General features: G+C 39.3%; 1 protein-coding gene across 2 annotated transcripts in view; it reads left to right on the forward strand.

The window, feature by feature from the left end:
* BMX (BMX non-receptor tyrosine kinase) overlaps positions 1-8,826 on the forward strand; it is a 77,483-nt gene that overhangs the window by 35,909 nt on the left and 32,748 nt on the right. For both annotated transcript variants that reach the window (XM_027835364.1, XM_027835365.1), the window contains exons 7-9: positions 1,158-1,279; positions 4,573-4,644; positions 7,098-7,151. In XM_027835364.1, the coding sequence (XP_027691165.1) occupies positions 1,158-1,279; positions 4,573-4,644; positions 7,098-7,151 (248 nt within the window). The remainder of the gene's footprint in view (positions 1-1,157; positions 1,280-4,572; positions 4,645-7,097; positions 7,152-8,826) is intronic.

The following is an 8,826-nucleotide window of genomic DNA, read 5'->3' on the forward strand; positions in this document are numbered from 1 at the left end:
AAAGTGTCTGAGTCCAGATTTGAACTCAGGTCTTCCTGACTCCAAGGCTGTAGCTCTATCCACTGTACCACCTAGCTGCCCCCAGCAAGCACTTATTAAGTGCCTATTATGTGCCATGCACATAGAGCCATGCATATAGGTGGAGCAGTGGAGAGAGTGCTAGGCCTGGACTCAGGTAGACTCATTTTACTGAGTTCAAATCTGACCTCAGATACTTCCTAGCTGTGTGACCCTGGGCAAGTCACTTAATTCCATTTGCCTCAGTTTCCTCATCTGTAAAAATGAGCTGGAGAAGGAAATGGCAAACCACTCTACTGTCTTTGCCAAGAAAATCTCAAATGGGGTCATGAGGAGTTGGGTTGTGAAATGACTAAACAACAACAACAATGTGCCATGAACTGGGCAAGGCTCTGGGAATACAAAGAAAGGCCCTCCAAAAGTTTTTATATGCATAAAATAAAATACATAGGATTACAAAAACAATCAATTATATTGAAATGCAGTTGTTGGTTACTATCCTGGAGAGCTCCAACTTTTGGACAGCTAGGTGAAGCAGTGGATAGAGCTCCAGGCTTGGAGTTAGGAAAATCTGAGTTCAAATATGGCCTCAGACACTTAACTAGCTGTGTGACCCTGGGCAAGTCACTTAACCCTATTGGCCTCAGTTTCCTCATCTGCAAGATGAGCTGGAGAAGGAAATGGCAAACCACTCCAGTATCTTTGCCAAGAAAACCCCTAAAGGGGTCACACTCAGACACTACCAAACAACAACAACTACAGTTATCAACATAAATAAATGAATGAATAAATAAATGTTTAAATAATTTCAAAAACACCCTGCCCCCCAGGTTAAGAACTCCTGCTTTGGAGAGTGTTTGTTTCCTTTTCATATAGAGAGTAGCCTTATTCCTAAGTAAATTTTTCATGACATAGCATTTGCATAACATAAATTTTGCATAGTATAGATCTGAATGCCCAAATTCTAAATTCAGCAGATCCCTGAAGGATCAAAATGAAATACAATTGAGAGGATTGGGCGGCAGGGGGAAGAAGAAAAGGAATCAGTAGGTCCAGGATTGATCTGCTTTTGCCAATGACTGGTAAGCATGTGGCTCAAATATTTACTGTTGTAAGTTCACGTCTTCTCTCTGCCAAAGCGGAAGATCCCACGAGCAGTTGCTGTCCTTCCTCTTCATGAGTCATTCCCAAAGCCCACGACGGCACAGTTAGATTCAGAGCTCAGGAGAAATAACAGTTCTGAGACGGATGCATATATACGGTAAGTTTCAAATGAAGTGTCCTGATTAGTGGCAAATAAGGCATTAGAATAAAAAAATAAAAACCCAGCTCTGTACTTCTTGGAATAATAGGTAACAATGTTCACCATGCAGAAAAGGGTACGGCAGATCAATAGAAGTAATAATAATTGTGTTTATATAGTGATTTATGTATGGTATTTCCTTAGATCTTCACAACGACCCTGTGAGAGAAGTAATTATACTATCTTTATTTTATAGATGTCACAAAAGGTTGCTTTGAGGCATTTCCCATGGAATTGAGATGCTTTTAGGGAGATACATGCTTTGGTTCATTGCTTAAGCACTTGCATGACTAGAGGCCCCCAGCTGGTCCCTTGATCTTTGTGATGGGGGTCCAGGGTGGGGGTGTATGTCATATAGAGATGATTAGCAACTGACCCAAGAAGATCACATCCCCTCCCTTTGGTAGGTTAAATAAAGGTGTGAGAAGAAAAACTACTCCCTTTGCCTCATTGTTGAGCTTTATAAATCAGAAGTCTCTGTAAAAAGAGGATAGAGTTTGGCCTAATGGCCAGACTATTTAGGCCAGTCCTCTCTATGGACTATTCAGTCAGAATCAACTAATAAGGAGGTTTTGATCTGAAATGCTTGACAATCCACTGCCTTTAATAGTAATAGTAATACTAATAACTAACACTGACATAGCACTTAAAGATTTACAAAATGATTTACATTTACATTTCATTTGATCCTCACAATAACCCTTTGACATAGGTAATATTGTGCCCTTTATCAAGATGCAGCAATTGAGGCCCAGAGTGGTTTAGTGACTTGGCCGTGGTCACAGAGTTAAGAAGTGTAATAAATAGAACTTCAACTCATGTCATCCTGACTCCAGGTCCAGTTTTTATGGCCACTATATTATGTTGCCTTTGGCTGTAACCCTCCTAAACCAATAGTGTCTACGTAATCCTTGTTCAAATATGGGACTCATTCCTCCAAATGTCTTACTCACCATACCATTCTATACCTGTAACCTCTTATCACCTGTATCTGCTATCTCCCACTATCTAGACCCCTCAGCATTTCCTCTGGGTGAAATGTTCATCTTCTTCCTGATCCCTCACCAGATCCTCTCTTGTAAATATCATCTCTCAGATCTTATCTTTTTTCTTCACCTTATAACCCTACTTCTTTATTGTCCTTTCTCACCATTGAGGGAAAGGAGATAGCCATACCTTTGTTTCATTGGTATGAGGAGCTCCCAATAGGCCTACTCCCTCCCAATATAGAAGGGTAATTGTTCTGCAACTTGTAGCCTAAGAGATTTGCTGGACGGCAACTTAAGTAACTAGTCCTCTATTTGTATGTCATGTTGTCTATATGTATAAGATTTGAATCTAAGTTTTCCTAATTCTAAGACCAGCTCATGATCCACTGTTATCAACTGCCTTTCTAAAAATCTCCATAGCATCAATGATCAAATTGTAAAAGTATAAGGAACTTAATAAAAAAAAATTCATGTATATTATAGGCCCATTCCCTCAGAAGCTAAGTCAGAATCAGAGTTGGGTCACCCAAGTTCTGGACTCCAAATCCATTCATGGGAATGTTGCCTCCTCAGAGGGCTTGAGGCCAAAGAAAAGGAGGTACTAATGGTAAAATTCCAGATCTTTGGCTTTCCTCAAGCCAGATTCTGGTTTTAAACTATTTGAATGGAGATGAATCTTGAGGAACAGGTCATGGAAACATTTATCATAACTCAGTTAATTAGGCCAGTCTTCTCTATGGAGCTTTCAGTCAGGATTGACTGGTGGAAAGGTTTTGATCTGAACCAACCAAGGTAATATAGACTTTGTCACTAAATAAAAACATAATTACTTTGGACAAAGCCAGGACTGCTACAATGATTCTGAAGTCTTAGTAAATCAGTCCTTCATATAAATATTAATAATAATAATAATAGTGCTTTAAGATTTGCAAAGAACTTTACATGTTATATTATTGAATCCTCACAACAACCTTGTGAAAACTAGGTGTTATAATTATCTCCATTTTACAGATAAGAAAACAGGCTAAGAGAGTTTACACAGGGTCACACAGTTAATGTCTATGGCAGGATACTCAGGTCCATTCTGACCCTTTCCATCACTTTATCCCCTGCTCTATCTACTGACCTTCTTATTAAGGTGAGTTGCACTGAGTTTATTCATGGATTATGGTACTTCTGAAAAGTCTAGTAACTAGTCATGTTTTAAAATGAAGTCATGATTTTTCAGCTTACTTTCAGGTTGGAAAGTAATCTTGCTTCTGACAGGCCCCTGAGACATAATTGTTCCAGAGTCCTGACTGGAAGGACATTCCTCAGCCTTAGAAGTTCTTAGAGAATGCCCAGGGGTATAACACCCACTCTGTAAAAACAGACCTTTCAGAAAAATTGGTTGATGTGGTAATGGATCTGATCAAGTTGGTACAGGTACCATAGGGAAAGGAAGCCAAAGTCTGGGACCTTCTTGATATAGTCTTTGAATAGGAGTCAGGTAAATGTCATTTTTTCATTTCAAAAAATTAAAAAAAGATGTTCGTTCTATAATCCAAAGGGAATTTGGCACCATATGTCGGGTAAAATTGCTTTTGTGTTAAGCTGCTCCTGAATGATTTGGTTAACAAAAAGAAATTAGAGAAGTGTCTCTGTTTGTAGGAAAATACAGAAAATCCTGCTGGCCATACAGCCAAACAAACCTAAAATGAGTATTTTAAAAACATGGTCTATAATTGCAAGGATGTATGTCACAATGAAATTCTTAATGAGCCATTTAAACAGCAGGAGAATATTAAAAATCTACTTGAAAACATTAAAATGATGGAAAAGAATACCTAAATATCCACAGGGAAATTAGGGGATAGTGGGTTGGCAGTCAAGATGGTATATTAATCAGGTCTCCCATAAAAAAAACCACAGATGAAACAGAAATGAAAACACAAACAGAAACAGGTGCTGAGATGGAATCTGGGGAATCTGATTTTGAAAATTTAACAGGAAATGAGTCACTTGTTCAATATAGTGAAGGTTTAATTCTGTTTAGAAAATATTTTGGTAGAGCACAATTGCTATTTGTCAGGGTCTGTAAAAAAAAAATTAGAGGTACGAATGACTCATTAGATTCATTGTCCAAACCAAGTGAAATGCATGGGTCAAGGTATTATGTAATATTAAACAAATGAGAAAATTTGAATTTTTTTAGTCTTCTCACAAGGCAAGTGAGAATTACAAATAAAATGTATTCATAGAACATGTCAATTTCATTTGCAGAGGTGAAAATGCTGTGTCTGGGATCCAACTGAAAAGACATGTAAACATTCAGGGTATTCCAATGATTTCTTGGTAAGTCAGATATGTTATTTGCTTCCATTTTTCATGAGAAACTGATAAAATCTAAAGTAGGCTTGAGAGCTACCTACAGCAAATAATAAAAACTGTATCCTAGCAAAAGGCACGTAAGTGGTATAGTGGATAGAGAGCTGGACTTGGGGTCAGAAAGACTTGGGTTGAAAACCAGTCTTACACATTTACTAGCTGGGTCAGTCACTTGACTTAGGTCTGCCTTAGTTTCCTTACCTGTGAGGAAGGGGGGAAATAATAGCTCCTATCTTACAGTTGTAGTGAGGATGAAATAATTATATTTGTAAAGTGCTTTGCAAACCTTAAAGTGCTATGTAACTTTGATACCTTCTAAAGGTCAAAAAACTTATCAATTAGTCATCAAGTATTTATTAAGCACCTACTACATGCCAGGTACTGGGATACAAAGCTGAAATTGAAATAATCCCTGCCTTCAGAGAACATATAGTCTATGGGAGGAAACAACATATACACATATTTAAATAAAAAAATACACAAAATAAAGTTTTTGTTTTCAGTTGTTTCAGTCATTTCTGACTTTTTGTGACTCTACTTAGGGTTTTCTTGGCAAAGATACTGGAGTGGTTTGTCATTTCCTTCTCCAGCTCATTTTACAGAGGAGGAAACTGAGGCAAACAAGGTTATTTGGGACTTGCCCAGGGTCACATAGCTAGTAAGGGTCTGAGGCTGGATTTGAGCTCAGGTGTTCCTGAGTTCCTCCTATATGGAGACAGGAGGCATTAACACCTAACGAGGGGGAAAAGCCTCATGTAGGAGATGGTTTTTAAGCTGAGTTTTGAAGGGAGGGATTCAAAGAAACAGAGGTGAGGAAAAAGTAGATTCTAAACATAGGGGCAGCCTATGCAAAGGCCTAGAGACTAGAGATGGGATTTTGTTTTTTATTTTTTTATTTGCTTTTTGGTGAGGCAATCAGGGTTAAGTGACTTTCCCAGGGTCACACAGCTGGTGTCAAGTGTCTGAGGTCAGATTTGAATTCAAGTCTTCCTGACTCCAAGGCCAGACCTCTATCCGCTGCACCACCTAGCTGACCCCCAAAAATGGGATTTCGTGAGTGAGGGCCTCAAGTAGGCCAGTTTGGTTAGACTACAGAATCCATGAAGGGAAATAAAATATAATACTCTAAGTCTGGAAAGGTAGATTGGGAAGAGATTTAAATGCCAAATAGAGAAGTTTGAATTGATGAGAAAATAAGAAGACTGTTGTTTGATCACTTCAGTCATGCCCAGCTCTTTGTGACTCCATTTGGGGTTTTCTCGGCAGAAATACTATACTGGTTTGCCATTTCCTTCTCCAGCTCGTTTGACAGATGAAGAACTGAGGCAAGCAGGGTTAAGTGACTTGCCCAGGGTCACACCTAGTAAGTGTCTGAGGCAAGATTTGAACTCATGAAGATGAGTCTTCCTGATTCCAGGCTTGGAACTCTATCCTTTGCACCACCTAGCTGCCCAAAATGAAGACACTGGTTATTAATCTGGAGTCATTTTTGGTCATATTTGTACTTTAAGAGAATCTCTTTGGCCACCGTGTTGGAGGATGGATTTGAGAGGGAGAAACTTAGAACAAGAAGAGTCTTAAGACTTTGCAGTAATCTTGGTGAAAGTTGTTGACCTTGTGTGTGGTGAGAAGGAGACCCACTGAGAGAAGGCATGGAGGAAACTGATTGCATATAGGGAGGTGGCTGAGATAGAGTGAGGAGTCAAAGATGATTTTGAGATTAAGAACCTGCAGTGATGGGAAGGTGAAGACTTTCCATTTGAAAATTTCTTCAAATTAAAGACAATGAGCAGTTCCTACCAACCTACCCATAGTAACACCACAATGGGCATACATGTAATACTAGACTTGAAGTCAGAAAGATCAGAGGTCAAATCCTTCCTCAGAAACTTACAATGTAGCTGTATGATCCTGGGCAAGTGACTTAACCATTCTAGGGCTCACTTTCTTCATCTGTAAAATGAAGGGATTGGAGTCTCTGGCTTGTAAGGGCCCTTCCAGGTCTAAATCCATGATTCTCTTTCAAATATTGAAATTCTTTCCATTTATCTATAGCATGAGAAAAAAAATGTCCCCAAATTGATTAAAAAATCTGAAGAATGGCTCTCCACGTAGCCAGAGGTTTTGCTCAAAACACACAAGTGCCTCTGCATGTGCTTCCTTTGTCCTGCTATTTGGAGGTAGCCCAAGAAAACTGGATTACAGCCAAGTCCTAGCTATGTTACTGGTCATTCACTCAAATAGATCTGTCACAGAGAGACACCCACCAGCTTATTCCTTCCATTGTTTACAACTTCCTCAGGGTGAAAAGGGAAATGAACCCGTGGATGGGTGAAAAAAGTGAGGAATCAAGTAATGGGCATTTGAGTTGCTTCTTTTGGGCTTTTTTTTTTCTGCATGATATCTTACCTCTTCCACAGGGGGGACCCAGGACCAAGTTCATCTGAAGAAGAGGAAAGCCTGAACAGCTATGAGTAAGTGGGCGGACTTTTTATTTTATTTTATTGGTAGTGGGGCCTGAATTTGTTTTTCCTTACTTACAGCTAGAATGGGGGAGGGCTCTAGTCCTGGGAGCATGCTGGGGTGTTGCATGAGGGTACTTCTGGTCTACCAAGTCAGTCAGTCAGTTAGCTAGTATTTATTAAACATCTACTATGTGCCAGGCACTGGGCTATAACCTGAAAGTGTAAATGATCAGGTGAAATGAAAGGGTCCAGCAACTGGTTCTCCTACCTTTTCATGACTCCTCAGTTTACATTCTTGGCGAGTCACCCTATATCACACTCTCTAATTGTGGGCTGTACCTCAGGGCTCTGCCCTGGGTCTCCATTCTCTGACTTGGTGACTTCATCAACCCTAATGAGCTTAATTATCATCGCTGTCACAACTCACCAATCTACAAGTCCATTTTCCTTTTAATTTCTAATTTCTTTTTGTGAGTCATGGCTCACCAATCTATGTATCCATTTTCTTTCTAATTTCATTTCTCTAATTTCTTTCCTGAATTCCAGTCCCACATCAAAAACTGCTTGGCACATAGTAGGTGGATCTAAAATGCTTATTCTTTTCCCCATTAGACATTTTGAACCGAATGTCTTGTAATCCTCTCAAAATCATCACGTCCAAAACAGAATTTATTATCTTTCCCCAGTGCCTCTCCCTTCCAAATGTTACTGTTACTTTTGAAGATTTCACCAATCTTACAATTACTCAAGTTCTCAGCCGTGGTGTTATCAGGGACTCCTCATTTCCCCTCACCAAACACAGTCTTCCTGCCTTGGGACTCTCTCTTGTCCAATCTATCCTCTACCTAACTGGCAGAGTGATTTTTCTAAAGTGTGGGTCTGACCATTTTACTTCCCTAGTCAATAAACTCCAGTGGCTTCCCTATTGATCCTTCCTAACATTAAATTTATCTCATCTTTTTATACTTTCTACTTTTGCCTAAGTTTTTATAATATAATTAATCATTAGTTTGGTAGTATACACAAATTGGGTATATGTGTGCAAAATTTTTTTACCATTCTGGGGCATGATTAAGAAAGTCTAGTCACTACTGATTTGTATTACTGATTTAGACATTCCATCTCCAGACTTGATATCTTTGGGCTGGCTGTCTTCTATGCCTGGAATGTTGTCTCTTCTTACCTCTACCTCTAGGCTTCACTAGTCTCCTTGAAGACTTAGCTCAAACCTGTAGCTAGATCCATAGCTGTAGAAAGGGTTCAGAAAGACAATCTCCTCTTTTCCCCACTCCTCAGTTCCTTGCTTCTAAGATTTCCTTCCAAATGTATATATACTGACACCTTGTATGTACATAGTTATTTACATGCTGTCCACTCTACTAGAATATTAACTCCTTGAATGGAGGCACCCACTCCCTCCAATGTTTGCCATTCTTTATATCTCTAGTGCTTAGCACAGTGCCTGGCACAGATTAAGGGCTTAATCAATTCTTATTGACTGGCATAACTAGATCCAGAGCACCACAGAACTTTGGTGAGATATGTCTTGCAGTGTTTTGAGAGAGAAATGCCTTCAAGTCTTCTTAAAGAATATATATAGTTGGACTTAGTCATGATAATCCAGACAGGTTTCTCTCTCTCTCTCTCTCTCTCTCTCTCTCTCTCTCTCTCTCTCTCTCTCTCT

The sequence above is a fragment of the Vombatus ursinus genome, unplaced genomic scaffold (genome assembly GCF_900497805.2).
Source record: "Vombatus ursinus unplaced genomic scaffold, bare-nosed wombat genome assembly UNPS02014814.1, whole genome shotgun sequence".
In the NCBI taxonomy this organism is placed as follows: domain Eukaryota; kingdom Metazoa; phylum Chordata; class Mammalia; order Diprotodontia; family Vombatidae; genus Vombatus; species Vombatus ursinus.